The 18,253-nt window shown below is 37.5% G+C and overlaps 1 protein-coding gene across 2 annotated transcripts; it reads right to left on the reverse strand.

Moving 5' to 3' along the window:
* Window positions 1-64: 64 nt before the first annotated feature.
* LOC118274628 (neurogenic locus notch homolog protein 3) lies at window positions 65-9,999 on the reverse strand. 2 transcript variants are annotated; one of them, XM_035592260.2, is made up of 11 exons: window positions 9,895-9,999; window positions 8,073-8,133; window positions 3,748-3,960; window positions 3,392-3,483; window positions 3,053-3,134; window positions 2,882-2,973; window positions 2,229-2,393; window positions 1,657-1,879; window positions 1,278-1,411; window positions 974-1,121; window positions 65-792 (listed from the first exon to the last, which is right to left on the reverse strand). In XM_035592260.2, exons 2-11 carry the CDS (start codon window positions 8,131-8,133, stop codon window positions 596-598), a joined length of 1,407 nt encoding a protein of 468 aa, XP_035448153.2. In that variant the 5' UTR covers window positions 9,895-9,999; the 3' UTR covers window positions 65-595. The 2 variants fall into 2 exon arrangements, with proteins under 2 accessions (XP_035448153.2, XP_035448154.2); XM_035592261.2 differs by lacking the exons at window positions 8,073-8,133; window positions 9,895-9,999 and adding an exon at window positions 8,172-8,214.
* Window positions 10,000-18,253: the final 8,254 nt, after the last annotated feature.

Below are 18,253 nucleotides of genomic sequence, written 5' to 3' on the forward strand. Positions count from 1 at the left end.
GCACAGTACCTAATAAAAAAACAGGAGGAGGAGGAGGAGGAGAGGAGGAATAAAACACAAAAAATAATAGCGACAATTTTATTTGAACTGGCAGTATTCACTTATTAGTAACCATAATTAATCAACAACATAACAGATTGATCAACGTTTTCAATGAGACTATTTCACAAATAGAGAGCGTTCGTTCAACGGTTGGCGTTACCTGGTTAAACATAAGCTTACTTCAAACTTTCAATTCAATATGAGCACGGACATATTGCCTCTTCTTTTTGTTTCCCAACGATAGAAAAAGAGAGCAATAATAAATAACTAAACGTGCTGTGTTATCACCAGTCATCATTTTACATTATTTCATAAATTTATAACTTAAATAAATTATAAGTTTTATTTATCGATAACTAGTTCTAACAACTATCGAATTGAAAGTTTAAATTATTTTTTGTTTAATCCGTTCATCATTTAAAGATAAAAGCGCGGGATTTTCTTTTAACAAGGCACTAGTATGACAGTAAACGTCAGATTTGACACTAGTGACGTGCAATTAATCTATCAGCCCGCGCTTTTACGGTTGTTTGTAATCGATTAATCAGTGAATTTATTCTTTCTTTTCTTCAGTTTTCGTTTGGGTTTCGGCTTCCTTGACCTCGGTGACGACGGCAGCGGGGGCCTCAGGTACTTTGACGTCTTCAACTTGGCTGGTGTAGTTACCGTCGCGCTTGAATCTGTAGTAGCGACCAGTGGCGACCACTGACTGAGTGTCGTAGCAGTTCACGAGGGCATCACCGTTGCGTCCTGATGAAAATAGCATAATGGTTAATATTGTATTTGGTATACTTACATACACCAATATCAGTAGTTGCAATTTCTTTGTAGTACTTTCGGTACTCTCCAAATATTCTCTTACTAAATAAGAAAGATCAAAATTGGAAACCTAAACCTTAATAAATACTCAGATATTTGTACGATGTCTTACCATTGGGGCAGGTACAGACAGCGATGTGTCTACGGGCCATGCAGACGGCTCCAGAACCGCACTGAGTGTTGCCGAGGCAAGGGTCCAAGCAACGGTAGCCAACGCAGGCGAGGTTGTCTGGGCACTGGGAGTCCAACTCGCAATCACCCTGTGATAAACAAAAAACAAATCGTCAATAAATTAATCTAAAGAAGCTAACGAAAGAGAATGGCACGCTTTGTCTCGTCAGAAAGTCAGTTGAATAAAATTGTATCAAATAAAAATCTTGACTACATAAAATATTGTAGATTCCAAATAAACTTACACGTTCGCAAGACACGAGTGCGTTTCCGATGTATCCAGCAGGGCAGGTACAGACTGGACGCTCAGCTCCAGTGCGGTCGTGGCCAGGTGTGCACTTAGCGTTAGCACCGCAAGGGTTAGGCTCACAGAGGTCACCTGCCAAAATTTAAAAACAATATCAACAAAACTGAATAGGACCGAAGATGGTGCCTTGAGGAACACCAACAATTTTTTTCTGTAAAAGTAATCAATCAGAGTAAATCTGTGGTAAATGTTGGTTCCTGTTAACAGGTAAAAGTCGTTCTCCGTGTCATGATATAAAATCAGTCTCAAATAAAAATAAACACTCAAAAATTCTTTAATTTACGATAACAAAGGCTTTAGAAGAAACCAAAACTTACGGGCTTCGAAAGGTCTGCAGTAGGAGAAGGGATCTCCAGTCATGTTTCTGGGGCAGGAGCAGACGGGTGTAAGACCACGGAGGTGGCATTCGGCGTTAGTTCCACAGGCGTTGATACAGGGGTCGACACATGCGTTGTAGATACAGGCGGGTTTGTAGCTGGGGCACTCGCTGTCTGAGGTACATTCGGCGGAACAGATCCTGTAGGGGTCGCCGTGGTAACCCTGGTGAAGATAAATTATAATGTATTAAACAATTTCTAAGTACGTTTTCGTTGGCAATCAATAAAACTTGGGCTAGCTGTCGAGCAGAATACAATATTCAATAAATACAATATTCAATGCAATATTCTGATTGCCACCAATCCATAGTTTCTACAAAATGTTGGAGAAAATATAAAATTACTACATGGTCCTATGCTTTTGAATTGGTACCTACTTATGAGATTTTATTAAATACCGACGTCATACCTACTTTTAAAATTATATTCTAAACACCTAAATTTATTGCCAAATACACATAAGAGATCTAAACACAATCCAGTCTTCCTACTTCCTTTCTTTAGCTACTTACTCTAGGACACTTGCAGATGGCGCGGTGGGCGGCGACAGTCTCACAGTCGGCGTTGACACCGCAGTCTCCGCAGGGACTGATGCACTTGAAGTCTCGGCACGACTGCTGGGCGCCGCACTCGCCGTCCGACTCGCACTCGTGGCGACAGCCTGTCAATGGACTACCCTGTGGAAGAGACACAATATGACTTAGTATTCTGATGGAAAGATGATGATGATGGCAATTTTTCTTTAATGGCTAGGATGAGTTTGATTTTTGGAAGTGTTTTACGTGGAGTGTATTTGGAAGCAGTTTTCCAAACCACCACAAATACTGGTAATAGGGATATACTGATAGCTAAGAGCAAAGTCTTATAGCCGAAATCAATAGATACTGATCTCAATCCAAAACATGCTAAGTTTTTCACAGAAACTCCATACTTGCATTTAGGTAATGTCAAAAATCGATCTTAATGCAAGGGTTTTGGATTGAAAGTCATTAATTTTGGCCGTAAATCAATCAAGGAACTAAGACCATACACCATTCTTAGGAGTTTGTTTAAAGCAATCCACAGACCAACCATACTAATAATTTAAAGTAGAGTTATGGATACACTATCAACGATTGGCTTTCCCAAGTAATAGAATCTCTTCATAAAAGGAACAATGACTTACTCTGTATCCTGGCAGACAAGTACAGACAGCCTGGTTGTTAGCAACGTGGCACTTAGTGTTGGCTCCACAGGGAGATGGGTGGCAAGCTTCCTCTGCAAACGACAATAAACCATAATTAATAAAAGTTAAAGAACAAAATACTGTGGCACTTGAAAATTGTGGAGTTTGTACCTGGGTCGGCAATTCTGCAGGAGCTGAAAGGATTGCCAGTGTAGCCAGGTGGGCAGGAGCAGACTGGAATGTGGTTGCGAACCTGTTGAAGGAATTCGAACTTTAATTGGAAGCAAATAAGACATGTTTTTGTAATTCCATAATTTCAAATCAGTGAAATTCAATAAGACGTTTAATCAAGTAGACATACCTAAGTAGGTACTAGGTACAGATGCTAGCAGATCAAACAATATTAGACTTTATTACAAAAGTATAATGGTGAAAATCGAATAATCTGTGCATTTGGCAGAAAGAGGCACGATATTGTACAGTCTGTAGGAATATGTGAATGAGTCTTACATCGCAGTTGGCGTTAACACCACAGGCGCCGGCGCAGGGGTCGACACAGTGCTGGTTCACACAGCTTTGGTGGCCGCGGCACTCGCTGTTGTCTAGAGAAATACACGATAACAGTTAAAATCAAGTACTTAAGAATCCGTATGAAAATAGACAGTAAGTTAATGCAAGACTCAAATACAGCTACAAGAAGTTCTTACGTACTTACGTAAGTGCGTTCATTCTCGTGAAAAATTAACTAAGGATGAAGTCCATAAAATAATAGTACAGTAATGCTTATGAATATAAAAATTACACGTTAAATGACAATGCTGATATTTTAAGTACAATAGTCGACGTAAAAGCTGTTTGAAACTTACCAATGCACTCGATCTTGATGCACTGGCTCAAGGCGTCACCAGAGTATCCAGGCAGGCAAGCGCAGACGGGCCTCACACTGCCGTGGATGCAGTGGGCTCCGACTCCACAAGTGTGGGGCCCACAGGTCACCAGGTTGTCGGAGATCGATCGGCCATGTTCGTATAAGTCGCGGCCCAGGTAGTCACGGGCATAATAGTTGCGGTAACGTTGACCTGTAGAAAGATAAAAGTAAGTAAATTAACAAAAGTACAAAAGACCTTAGATATACCCAATATGGTGTTTGGAATCTACTCCTGACAATCTCGATATAGAAAATCCTTCATCATCCAAAATCATCAATAAAAAAATACATAAAATCAGTTATCAAGGACCAAAACATAATAATAGACAACCAGAATCAATAAAAAAACACCCATAAAGGCGCGGCAGACATACATCACCTTGAATCAAGATCCCATTCATAACAAAACGACACATCAAAACGTTGATTTATGTAAAAATTATACAACAAATCAGTGACGAGGAAGCTGCGTCGAAATTAGATCACAATAACAACATGATTATGAAACAAAACAAACAATATGAGGCAAAAAGTATTCAACCCCCACGCATAATCAATTTGCATGATGCTGGCTATCAAGCAAAAACATCATTAGGACGAATAAAAAAAGCCATACAGGGGACCTTGGCAACAGGCCATATGTGGAAGGCTTCGCCCACTAGCCCTCGCGTCCTTGCTAGCTCGCAATGACGGATTATAATAACATTGTTATACTTATTCTCAACTTAAAATAGCCAAGCAATGCAAGATCTGATTGTGTACGATTTTGCTTTACGTTGAACGAAAATGAAACGAGAATGTGTTTGGTACTTTGATTGGTTGTTTTATTCGAGCCGCCCAATAAGTGTACCGAACGCGCTCTCGATTCAATTACTTACTTTAACCGCAAATCAAACTCATACTAAGGGTACTGTTGTATACTGTTAAGTGTGGGAGAGCCTTGATTAATTTGATAATTTGATTAATTTAATTATTAACTGTAATTATTCATTCGATGTACTTAATTTTTTAGTGTCATATAAAAGTGTGTTCCTCCTAAACTTGTATTGTTGTGCCCGACAGGGTCCACATTGTGTCATAGTTAAGTTTACCACCTAAGTCTTACATGTGGAAAGCAATAAAGTATTTGAATTTGAATTTGAGCCATGCTTCAGCACCAATGGGCCGGCTCGACTCGGAGTGATACCACGGCGTCACAGAATACCGACATGAAACAACGTTTGCGTTGTGTTAATGAGGTTACTGGAAGTCCAATTACCCCCTTCCCCATTTTCCCAATCGCCGATTCCCCAACAACCCTTAAATTCCTAGCCCCCAAAACGCCGGTAATGCACTTGTACGCCCCTGGTGTTTAGTGTATTCATGAGCGGCGGCAATTGCTTACCATCAGTTGATCCGTCTGCTCGTTTACCGGCTTATACCATAAAAAAGTACTTCATCAATTTAACATGCATTGTATTGTGACATTGATAGATGTGGCAAATTTACCTTATTCTGATTTAGTTATTAATAAGGTATAGCTAATCTATTAATGCTATTTAATTAGTCATATTTAAGTACATTAGGTAAGGAATTAAACGCTCAAAGAATCCTTACGGATTTTGGAGACTCGTTTTAACAAATAGGCTTTTTGTAATTCATGACATGGCAAACCAGTAAATACTTCTACATGAAACAAGTAATAGGGATGATGACGGAGTAAGAAAATGAAAAAAATATTTAGTCATTTCTACGTAAGTATAAAACTTACCTACAAGTGACGTCATGCGAAATTTCAAATCGATACATCTTCGAAAGTACTTATTTGTTTTCGTAAGAAAATAAAAAATAGATGTGTGGTATTTTTTTTAAATCTACAAGACGGACATTAAAATTAAAATTAGTCATCTATCTTGATCTACCGGGAAAATGAGGGACGTAATGAGGTAAGAGGTAATGACGTTTTACTTTAACAAGTAAACCCGTGTGCTAGTCATAGTAATGTTATGCAGGTTGAAGTGGGCTGTGGGTGTGTTCCGCGTGGTCAGTCCCGTGCTGCCTGTATCTACATCGACCTTCATACATACTTAATGACATAACAATACACTTGTAACAAACTAGATTGTTGTAACTTAATAAAAAATCGATGCATCAGATACTTATGTACGGACAACATCTATATACTTATGTAGGTAAGTACCTTTTTGAGACCTAAACCATTTTCATAAACTTCATTTAACTTTTTTTAAGGTGGGAAAATCATCCAATGACTTCTCCCGCCTTGGGCGAGATGAGAGGGGGTGTCAGACTCTTACTGACTAAAAACCACCCCGTTCCTACTCCTGCCCTTCGAGCCGGAGCCCCGATAAACCCGCTAGGTAGTCCGCAGCTCCGGAAAACTTGATCTACCTAGATGCTATTTCAATCCTAACTTTAGGACTAAATTACTTATTTATTTAATTAACTGTAGGTACTGCAGCTAGGCTATTCTGTAACTGTCACTTTCGAAATGAGTGCGATCGCATTCTCGCCCGTGATTGGTCGAGATTTTTCTCACAACCAATGATACGGCGGACCGCCATGGTGCCATAGTAGTTGATGTTCACCAAGCTAGATGCTGTCCTAATTCTGACTTTATAAACTAGTAACCTGCGAAAATGAGTTTCATTACTGCAACATTGGCAGCTATAACCTAATACTAACGGTTATTTTGCGAAAAAGTTGGAACATATTACTGTATTAAAATTTTAGACCACACTATACAGTATACATTATGGATGCAATAAAGTTGATTTGAAAATATAACACTGGGTGGATTACCTCAAAAACAAAAGTCTTTAGACGCCGTAGATAAGCCAAATATTTCCTTGTTTCCGTCCCACGTTAACTTAAATATTGGATTTTATTTTTAAAACCGGAAAAAGTCTAAACTTAATAACAAATTGTCTCACAGTCATAATACCATTAGCATATTTCTTAGAAATACTAATTAGAATTTCCTTGAGACCGAGGATTTCGCAACCATGAACTAATCACTAATTTTAGTAAATGGCTCAAAGTACCTCGATCTTACTTTACAAAAACTAGTTGAGACAATTTGCCGAAACGTGATCAGCTTAAAACGAGATATTTACCATATTTATTAGTTTTTCGTTCATATTTTAGTTCATCCGTGATCATGGCGCTTGCAACAGTGCCGAAATATCGGAAACTTATAAAAACTAATAAACATGGTAAATATCCCGATAATATTAGGTATATTAGTGACCATGTCAGTTTAAAAAAACATTTTTAAACAACTTTACTGTAGATACATAACTGCTACAAAACTTTCATAATAAAGTAGATAGCTGTGCTTATATTTAAGTAGGTATGCATCTTCAGTTGAAGGCACGATACTTGAAACTAAAGGTCAGAATTGAATGGCACAATGTCCTAATTGCAACATAACCCCAGACTCCAATGTGAACCAGTCTCGACAAATTTATTACGGGTCATTTTATTATATAAGTTTTATATCTACCTATTATCTATATATGTATAGTCTCATTGTAGAAAGATGTTCAGAGGAAGAACAAAGAAAATCCGATCAAAAGGATCCGATGGCGAGCAACCGCCACCGTCCACCTAATAATTTGAGGTTTGGGGATAAGGGAGGAGAAGGTTGGACTTTTTTTTTTTTATGGAACAAGCCGGCAATCGAGCAGACGTATTACCTGATGGTAAGCAATCGCCGCCGCCCATGGACACTTGAAACACCAAAGGCGTTACAAGTGCGTTGCCGGCTTTTTGGGAGTTAGGAATTTAAGGGTTGTTGTTCGGGAATCGGGGATGGGGAAGATTGGGAAGGGGGGAATTGGGCCTCCGGTAACCTCACTCACACAACGAAACACAACGCAAGCGTTGTTTCACGTCGGTTTTCTGTGAGGCCGTGGTATCACTCCGGTCGAGCCGGCCCATTGGTGCCGAAGCATGGCTCTCCCACACTTAAATCGCCTCAATGATACGCCGAAGACGAATCATTTTTTCACTTAAATATTTTATGGAGATTACTTAAACGAGAAAGATTTACGATATTAAATTTAAATAGAGGTTAGGCCAATTTTTTAAGGATTTTTGTGCACCAGAAAATATTAGCAAACTTTAAAAAATGAATGAATTAACTTCAAACCTAATTATTGTGATTCAACCTACAGCTTTTATATAGCACTGCTTTGAATACCTTATAGTAAATACTATAGTTTGTTTATTGTTTGTTTGTTTGTTTGTTGTTAAGCCACTTACCTTCAACGCTGCCAAGCGCCAAGAGCACCAACGGCGCCAACAGCAACACCTGCTTGCCCATCTAGAAAGGAGCTCACATTAATGTTTTGTCATTATTACCTATTTTATTTATCTCCCTGATCCACATCACTATTTAGGCATAACAGATAATTTTATGTTTAGCAAGTTTGTCTAAAACATGGTCTTCTTCGAAAATTACTAGTTGTCATTGTCAAATGTCTTTTTTGCGCGAGTATGAAATAAATACTCTTTGTTTTATTCTTTGAATGTCTTGACTTCGCATTGTAACCTCATAACATTTTACTGACTAGAATAGCTGTTGCCCGCTACTTGGACCGCGTAGAATAACGACTTCTAACAGATTTTGGGAATTTGATTATGTTCTAAAATAAAAATTTATTTCTATAACAAAAGTAGCCTAAGTTACTCCTAAGTATATTAGCAACATGCCAGTAAAATTCCCATCAAAATCGGTCAAGCCATTTCCGAGATAACTAAGTCGGAACAAACAGAGAACCAGACAAAAATTTAAAAAAAATGTTATTTGTGTATACTTATCATATATATATATGTATTAATTTGCATGTAGTTAAAAGCGGTTATTTCAATATTACAAACAGAGACTACAATTTTATTTATTAGTCTAGATTATAGTTCCTTGGTTTCAATCACCATCGTTGGATTATAGCTGCATTCCGATATCGTTATGGTTATTAAAATAAAGTTATGGAAAGAGTCACGTCAAGGAGTGGGTACATTATAGCAGTTAGGTATTTAGGAGTTAAGACAAGTAACATAATATTGTCTATAAATCTATACTTTAGTGTTAATTTTAATAAAATTAACCCTAGTTTACTACTGTCAAAAGTTGTCAGATTTAACACATTATTATCATAGGTGGCGCAGCATGATTTTAATATTACAATCATAAATGATTTCTTAATATTTTTAGTAGTTGTTCACTTAGCATCCAGGTATATTTTTATAACCTATGTAGGTAATGTATTCGTCTCTATTTAACCAACCAATCGTATCATCGGACAAGACTTACTTAACAAAAGAGTCATTATTATTATGAATGAGTTACCTCATTGAAGGTTGTATACACTATACATAGTCTGTGACTCATAAAGTAAATATACATATGTACAGTGCGAACACAGCTGACCGTACATTTCTTCCATAAAAGGCATAACGAGTGGATTACAATCTTTGCTTAAATGCTTACTTCATTCACAAAAATGAAAATGATGAGGAATTTAATGGAATTTGATTACCGCGAAATTTTCATTAGGTAAGTACGAGTAGCTACAGTTTTAATTATACAGTTGTAAGTACCTAGATTTGTCCTGCAAATTCATTAGTGAACACAAAACTAAAGTATTCTGTAGGTAGATAAATTATGTATTTAAAATACTTAAATTAAAATATTAGATGGAAAATGTAAATACCTAAGGTGATAAAGTATACGAAGATGGTATACTTTATTATGTTTTACAAGCGACAATCTACAATAATATGTTTTACTCAAGATCTCTACCTATATAGGTATTTACCCAAGTCCATAATCTGTGTTAAGAAAAATATAGATTCACGAATTAATAATGTTTACATAAAACACCTCTACCGCGTTTATTTAACCAGGCAGTTAGTAGCATCGAGTTAAAAAATAAGTTAATGGCGACCAGCAATCCATTTAATCACACTCACTGCACAAGAAAATTAATAAAAAATAATTTTAGGTTAAACTTTTTTCACTGTTGTTAAGTTTTTTTTTATAAATATTTACGCGGGCAAAGGCACAATGACAGCTGACACTTACGTCTGTTTCGTGTATTTTCTCGCGGTGAGATAAGTCCGTGTCGTATGTGCACCGACCTTATACTACTGGAGGCGCCTACGCCGCCGCGCGCCGCCTATAGATGCCAACTTTTTGTATAGAAATATATGCATAGTTATGATAGAGGCAGGCGTTGAACCCGGTTGTAGCAGTAGACGTACTGAGCTGGGCTGCTGAAGGCTTAGTGCCCTAGAAAATTTGGAAAATGTAATAGATGGTCAGGGGTTTTTTTTAAGGGGAAAGTCATTTAATGACTTCTCCCGTCTCGGGTGAGGCGAGAGAGGGCTACTTCTGCCCTTCGAGTCAGATCCCCGAATCCCCGATAAATCCATTAGTTAGTCCGCAGCTATGGCCAGGGGTTGCAGTTGCGTTTAAAGCACAATTAGTCAGAATGAGGTGGTTTTTAGTCAATAAGAGATTACCCCTCTTTATAATAAAGGTCAAACAGAGGCAGATCTGTATTATTTAATTTAATGTTGGTCGTAAAAACTCAGCTCATCAATTTTGAATCATAACCAAATAAATAGGAACTTTACTAGCCTTCAAGATCTAATGAAGATCATCCTTATTTAGATTTATTGATTGCATTAAAATTGTTATTCAGATCGACACGGCGACGTTTAAGTTCCTGGCTTCCTATTGAGATACTAGGTACTGACATCAATTTTTCTGTAAACCATTTTCAACCCCTTTTTTAAGGCTGGACGATCATCTAATGACTTCTCTCGCCTTGGGCGAGGCGAGAGGGAGTGTCAGACTCTTATTGACTAAAAACCACCCCGTTTCTACTCCTGCTTTTTGAGCCGGAGCCCCGGTAACCCACTAGGTAGTCCACAGCTCTTAACAGGTGATCTGGTAGTGACTATTTCTGACTAATGATTTCATCAAATAAAAATTAAGGAAGTTGAAGAAAAAAAGATTTGCAATACTTAGGATACTTCCGGACTATTGCCTACACCTACTGCATGTCAGCATGTGGTGACGAGTTTGCACGTAGTACGGTTATGACGAATTATTGACATTGAACAATACCCGTAAACAATCCAAGCACCTTCGTTTAGTATTATCTGTTAAATTGCATAATATTTTGCCATAAGTACTTAAGTAAAGTCAAACTTCCTTTGGTACGAGCTTTCTTTATTTTAGCAACAATTTGGGTTATCGCCATTCGTTCAGATATCGTCGCGAGGGACACTCTGGGAGTCGGGGATCGGGGGACGCGATTGTATGATTTTCCCCCCTTAAAAAATTATCTAGATAGGACATAAGGGGCCAATCAGAAAACAAATCTGGAAATCTGGAGATTCAGTTGACTGACTCAGTGTTACCAGGACTTGTTGAAGGCCTTACATAAGTTAATTTTGTATCCTTAATGGTCACAGATTGAACAGGAAGAGTAAAATAATACTTTACTCTATATTCGGTGATAAAGATATCCCAAATGGGTTCAGGAAGAGTAAAATAATACTTTATTTATATTCATTGATAAATATATCAGAATGAGGAACCTCTTTCAAAAATTAACCTTCATATTAATCCTTAATTTTTGTGATAACCAAACGAAGTGAAACGAAGGATTATCTGTTGTCGATGCAAGTACCGAGGTTCTTATTGGTTTTCGCATAAGTAAATAGATTGTATAATGTTTCGAGAATTTTAAATTAAGTACCAACTTTTTTAACGGAGGAAAGTCGCCTTTGTATGATGAATGACTTCCCTCGCCATGAGCGAGGCGAGAGGGTGTGTCAGACCCTTACTGACTAAAAACCACTCCGTTCCTACTCGTGCTTTTCGAGCCGGAGCCCCGGTAAACCGATCAAGTACCTAACTAATAAGAAATTTGAAATGAACCCATAATAAGTATGAATTATGAGCAAAGTTAACATTTTCAGGATAAGCTTGCCTTACCATGTTACCTATGTAACCGAAATATTTCCAAAATACGTGGGTACTACTTTCATTCCCAGCAAAATCCCACAATAGACATGACTTCCTGGACAGAGAACATTTTCGGACTTTTATGAATGAATGAACGAATCAGAGCGTATCGATCCCAGTTTTTGTACGCATCTCCACTCCCTACAATATAGGGAAAGAGTCCAATTGTAATTCAAATTATTAAACTATTTCACCGTACTATAGAAGCGGAACGAAGGACAAAGGCTAGATTTTTTTTATTATATCATCACGCCTTTTATCCCCGAAGAGGTAAGCAGAGATGCACATTATGGCACGTAATGCCACTGTATAATGTACACCCACTTTTTACCATTGATGTAGGTAAGTCCCATGTATTATAAAAGGTGGTGAGCCTATTGCCATATACTGGGCACATTTCCCAACTCCGTGTTAGTACTGAGAAATTTTGGAAAAACCGAAAAAATACCAGTAATACTTCGCCAGACCCGGGAATCGAACCCGAAACCCATTGCCAGGCAGTAGGACTTGCAACCACTTGAGCAAGGAGACAGTCCAGACAACAAAGATTATTAAGTACATATTTTTAAGATTGTCTGTATGTATCTTAGTTGGTAAGCCTTAATAAATCTATACTAATATTATAAAGCTGAAGAGTTTGTTTGTTTGTTTGTTTGAACGCGCTAATCTCCGGAACTACTGGTCCGATTTGAGTAATTCTTTTTGTGTTGGATAGTCCATTTATCAAGAAAGGCTATAGGCTATAAAACATCACGCTATGACCAATAGGAGCCAAGCAGAGCGGGTGAAACCGCGCGGAAGTAGCTAGTGAATAAATAAAGGCTAGAATTAATTTTAAACTCAACTCTGCTCAACGACTTTTCTTTCGCGCCATATTTGGTGCGCGGGAACTTCGCCGGCCATGATCGTGAGCGATACAAATCACAAGAGCAATGATGTCATTTCTAGTAGCGAGTGTTTTGGACTTTGCAAATACATTCATATGGTAATGTTAATGTTGGTGTTTTAGTACGAAATGTTGCTTTCTTACACAATCAGTTGTGTGACTCAGTCTACTTAGCTTATTCCAGTTTCTCAGTACCAACGTGGTTTCTTTTTTTTTTGAGGGGGAAAAATCTTTTAATGTCTTCTCCCGCCCTGGGCGAAGCGAGAGGGAGTGACAGACTCTTACTGACTAAAAACCACCCCGTTCCTACTCCTGCTTGTCGAGCCGGAGCTCCGAATCACCAACGTGGTTCCTAGAAAATGACTTCTCATTTAAGTTTAATTTCATACTTTTAATTTTACGTTCGTCATTTTTCATACGTAGTTCTCGGATGATACAAAATCAAATTCGAAGTCAAAGCATTTATGCAACCCCTAAATTCCTAACCCCCAAAAACCCGGCAACGCACTTGTAACGCCTCTGGTGTTTCAAGTGTCCATGGGCGGCGGCGATTGCTTGCCATCAGGTGACACACCCATTACCGGCGAGTTCCTTAAAAAAAAATATTTCAAGTAATCCTAAATTAGCCATTAGCCATAATGAAGCTAGGTCGTTCCAACCAAAGTGTAGCTTATTTTTGTATACAGTATTCTCTTACCTAGGGCAAGTGACCCGGTTGTGGCCATCGACCCCTTTGTGGCCATTTGGGCCTTCAAATATTTATAACTAAGGCATGGACAAATAAATTACTCTGTGATGTACAGTATTTAAAATATTGAATATTGGAGACACTAATACCGTTGGCAGCTTTAATGTGTCAAACTTCACTTCGATGCAACACGTCATTCTTTTTAGTTGAGGGTGAAATTGTTAAGTTCTTAACAAAAAGGCTAAGGCGAGCGGGTGAGGATTTGGTTTTTATTTTTTAAATCTTTGCTTATTGTTTGGATGTTTATGTTAATACTACATGAAGAATATATTGTCTAAGTGAAACTAAAGTTATTTTGTCGCCATATGTTTCTGAAGTGAGGTTATTAGAAGGTGGCCACTAATGGAGATAAAATTATGAATTTCTCCATCTTTGGCCACATGGCTGGCCAAAACTGATGTACATAGACACCCCACTTCTTCCCCTTTATTTTATCGTGGCTTTTTTTCCTTGGCTTTCCATAACAACAAATACATATTTTTCATTTTCAGAGATGCAATAAATTGCCTTCACACAAAGGGGAGGTCAGTTTACTTTGCAGCTTTTACCAACGTCATATAAATGTTGATCTCTTTATTTGTAAGTTAAATTCAAGTGAAGTAATAATATTTCATATTTTCCAAACTAAATGAAAACCATTGTTTATAAAATGTGAAATTTAATTAATAAATTTTGATTACTTTTATTGTATTTTTGATGGCCAGAACTGGCACACGACCGTGGCCAGAAATGGCACGAACCTGGCCAAAAATGGCACAAACACCCTTTTTTTTTTCTTTTTTATAGAGTTATTTTTCTATTGGACATTCTTTAAAAAAAGGGTTTTCTTAGGCAAGGTTAATACATGTTCGTGATAGCAAAAACTATAAGTTAAGAAAGCCTCAAAGTCGACAAAATTCTTAAAGTGGCCACAACCGGCTCACTTACGATACTTATTGGTGATTCGCATCGTGTTTTCCTCGGAATCACCCTGCCGGATCTCGCGTCATACATCTAAAAATCCGCCATAAAAAGCAAACTCAACTGCAATTTTCCTTAATACGTACATTCGTTACCTAGAGTCTAAATTGTTTATTCAGTTGTTTTTTTCCATTACGGCACGTAATACCGTTATACAATGTACAATTTTCACCAATTGGGTAGTTTCCTAGGTCAAAAATAAATTATTTTGATATTTCAATATAATAAAATATCCCAAAATAATCGTATTTTCATTCATTCATTTGACGATATACTTATTTATTAAATTTTTATGTATGCTATTTGACGCAAAAAAATTATGACGTCATAATTTGCAATGTCATACAAAATTCATAGAAAAGTAACGTTTTTGACATTTCGATAAAAGTATTGAATTTGACTAGTAGGATAATACCCTATTGTGTTATAAGTCCCATGTAATAGGGTGAGCCTATTGCCATATAGGTACTGGGAACAATTCCAGACACCGTGCTACAACAGAAAAACCGAAAAAAGCCCAGTAATACTTTGCCCAACCCGGGAACCGAACCCGAGACCCCTTGTCCAGCAATCGCGCTTGCGACCACTCGACCAACAAGGCAGTGTTGATTCGAATAGAAATCATAACAAAAATAATACCACCTCGAGCCAAGCCTACAGAACGCCTAGTAACAAAACAAAACAACATCAAGATGATATAAATATCCAATAAAGGACCGTAAGAACGATTAAAAACTAAAATCTTCACAATTATCATCTATAGTCCGAAGATTCGGAAAACATTATAAGATTTAAATACCAATTTTAGCATATATTTTTGGTGATCTCCTATTCTATATAGTCGGTAACTGAGTCAGGTTCTACCCACACGATGACATAATAGCCGTTGTACACCTGACTATAGGCTTTTTGTCGGAAAATGGATGATTTTATGGCAATAGATCTTCTTTCAATAAAGGCCAAACATATACTATTTATTTTATGGTATAAGCTAGTAAACGAGCAGACGGTACCTAATGGTAAGTAATCGTCACCTTCCATGGATACCTAAAACACCGGAGGCGTTTCAAGTGCGTTTCCGGCCTTTTGGGAGTTAGGAATTTAAGGGTGGTTGAGGAATCGGGGATTTAGGCCTCCGAGAAGAGGGGTATTTAGGCCTCCGGGGACCTCACTCACACAACGCAAGCGTTGTTTCACGTCGGTTTTCTGTGAGGCAGTGGTATCACTCCGGTCGAGCTGGCCCATTCGTGCCGAAGCATGGCTCTCTCACACTTAAACCATTAGGTACTATAATTAAATACGAAGCAAAATTGATTTCGTTCCTGTTGAAATCAGGTAACTAAGTAGGTAATGTATGTGTACAAAAACTTCTAGTTTGGTACCTTTATTCATCACACTGCCCACATGACATAATTAGAATAATTATAAAAAGCAAACAAGCCATCTACGTCTCAATTATGAGCACTTAATCATAGGTTATATATATTTAATAATATACAATTATTATTAATTAATAGACGAGTCGTCTGGGCAACTTTTAAGGTCTTTTTACAGCCTTTGTGATCGTCCCACTGCAGTGCAAAGGCCTCTCTTACATCCACTCGCTTTTTAATGTTTAAAATAAAGGGATTTCACAAGTCATTGTGTAGGTACCAGAAGTCTTCCCAGTCCTCCATTCCCTAACAACCCTTAAATTCCTAACCCCCAAAAGGCCGGCAACGCACTTGTAACGCCTCTAATGTTTTGAGTGCCCATGGGCGGCGGCGATTGCTGACCATCAGGTGATCCGTATACTCGTTTACCGGCTTATACTTACCATAAAAAAGTCTGCAAGTACGATGATCAACTTGTTGAGCTAGTTACGAAATATGGCTTAATTAAATTAATTAATTATTATATAAAATAATTAATTAATTAAGCCATATTGGTACTACTTATAAACAAACTGACCCCAGAATAGAGTTACAATATTTTCATCCACAAATCCAGAAAACAAATCAGTTGATACCTTTTTATGGGGGAAAATCATCCAAGGCTAGAGGGAGTGTCAGACTCTTACTGACTAAAAACCTGCTTTTCGAGGCGGAACCCCGGTAACCCCGCTAAGTGGTTCGCAGCTCCAGATCATTAGATACCTATTTCTTAACTCGACTCAAACTTGATACTTTTTTCTACAAACTCATTTAATATTAATATAAACATTTTACTTAAAACACCGTCCAAGGCCATGTCCAATTCCTCATAACGTTCCGATAAACAATCTTCAAATAAATTAAAATAATAAACGACTCCACGTTACCATATAAAAGAAATGTCATTTTTCTCATTAACACGGACCATCGCAGAATACCATCCTACGTAGCGATTAGCATATAAAATACCTAATCTATTAGCATCTTCATAGAATGGGAGCACCGCCATATTTGAATTCTATAATACATCTCCTGATTGACATTTTTACTGTCCATTTTATACACATGTGTTTTTAAGTAGATATATATGAACCTGTTTGTAAATAGGTATTCAATTAACATAATAATTATGTATGTGGGCTTATGTATCATTAGGTATAGTTTTCATTAAGTATGCGGTAGCTGATGGATAGACAATAGGTGTAATAAATGATTGTCACTTGTCATATCCGCGATATTTGATGCAGTGATACATATACACACAGACATAAGCTAGATTAGCTGGGCTGTGTAAGCTGTGTAAGTCTCTTTTGTGCCTTTAGGCTTAAGTCATTCTGTCTCCTGCATTTAATTCACCGAGGGAAGTGGAAACTATCGTTTTCTTTTTCTTCCCCTCTAATAACATCTTCTGATTTGTTTCGTTGCGGGATCCAAGACAGTCATTCGTTTTCCTGCGACGCGCCGGACTTAATTGTTCCGGTGTTTTCATGGTTGTATCTACTGTAGATCCTGGCTCACATGAGTTGCAGCGGTATGGGAGGTTGTGGTGGGCTTGTCCTAAAAAAAGGCTGTGTAAGCATTTATAGGAAATAGGTTTATATTTCCACCAACTCAACAAAGAGTTGATTAATTTGAATTCATTAATGGATCCGTTGCGCTCGCGGTGGAAAATGGGCATGAAATACTTAAAATAAATTAAAATATTAAATTAAAATCAAATCAACGTCACGCCTTTTATCCCGGAAGAGGTGCACATTACCTACGGCCCGTAATGCCGCTAACCTATACAATGTGATTGATTCAATTTAAAAAAGCAATAATAACAGAGAAGGATCTACCTAAGGGCTTTTTGGGGTTAAGCCCAGACCTCGAGGATACAGAGGGCCCCCAGAAAATAAATAGATGATCATAATGGAAAACGTTATTTGTATATTTATCGAAAGTAAAAAAAAATGGAGATAGATGGAAATAGTATATGTATCGAGTAGTGATCAAGATTGAGAGTATGTACCGAATATCAGATTGATCTATAGTTAGAAAGAGGCTACAATTACTTAAGGACAAGCTAAATAAAACTGTTCAAAATAAACTTATAGCAGTATTACCAAGTTGTCTCATTTTAAGCGCCTCGTCAAACCGGTGGAAGTGAGGGGTGACAGAAATTCAATTCAATCACCTTGACTAAGAACCAAAACCCTTTACTACCCGCTGGGTAAGAAACAAAGTTTGTTTCCTATTCGGCCATTGTGGTTAAATTTCCCGCGAATTTTCATCTGAATGCGTTCTGAAGTTAGTTAAATTAAAACATTAATCTAGACCAAATAATTATTCTGTGATACCATAATATTTTATTATATAGTCATTCGTTAAAAATTAATCTATTTGTCTTATTAAATT

The sequence above is a fragment of the Spodoptera frugiperda genome, chromosome 11 (assembly GCF_023101765.2).
Source record: "Spodoptera frugiperda isolate SF20-4 chromosome 11, AGI-APGP_CSIRO_Sfru_2.0, whole genome shotgun sequence".
Classification (NCBI taxonomy): Eukaryota; Metazoa; Arthropoda; class Insecta; order Lepidoptera; family Noctuidae; genus Spodoptera; species Spodoptera frugiperda.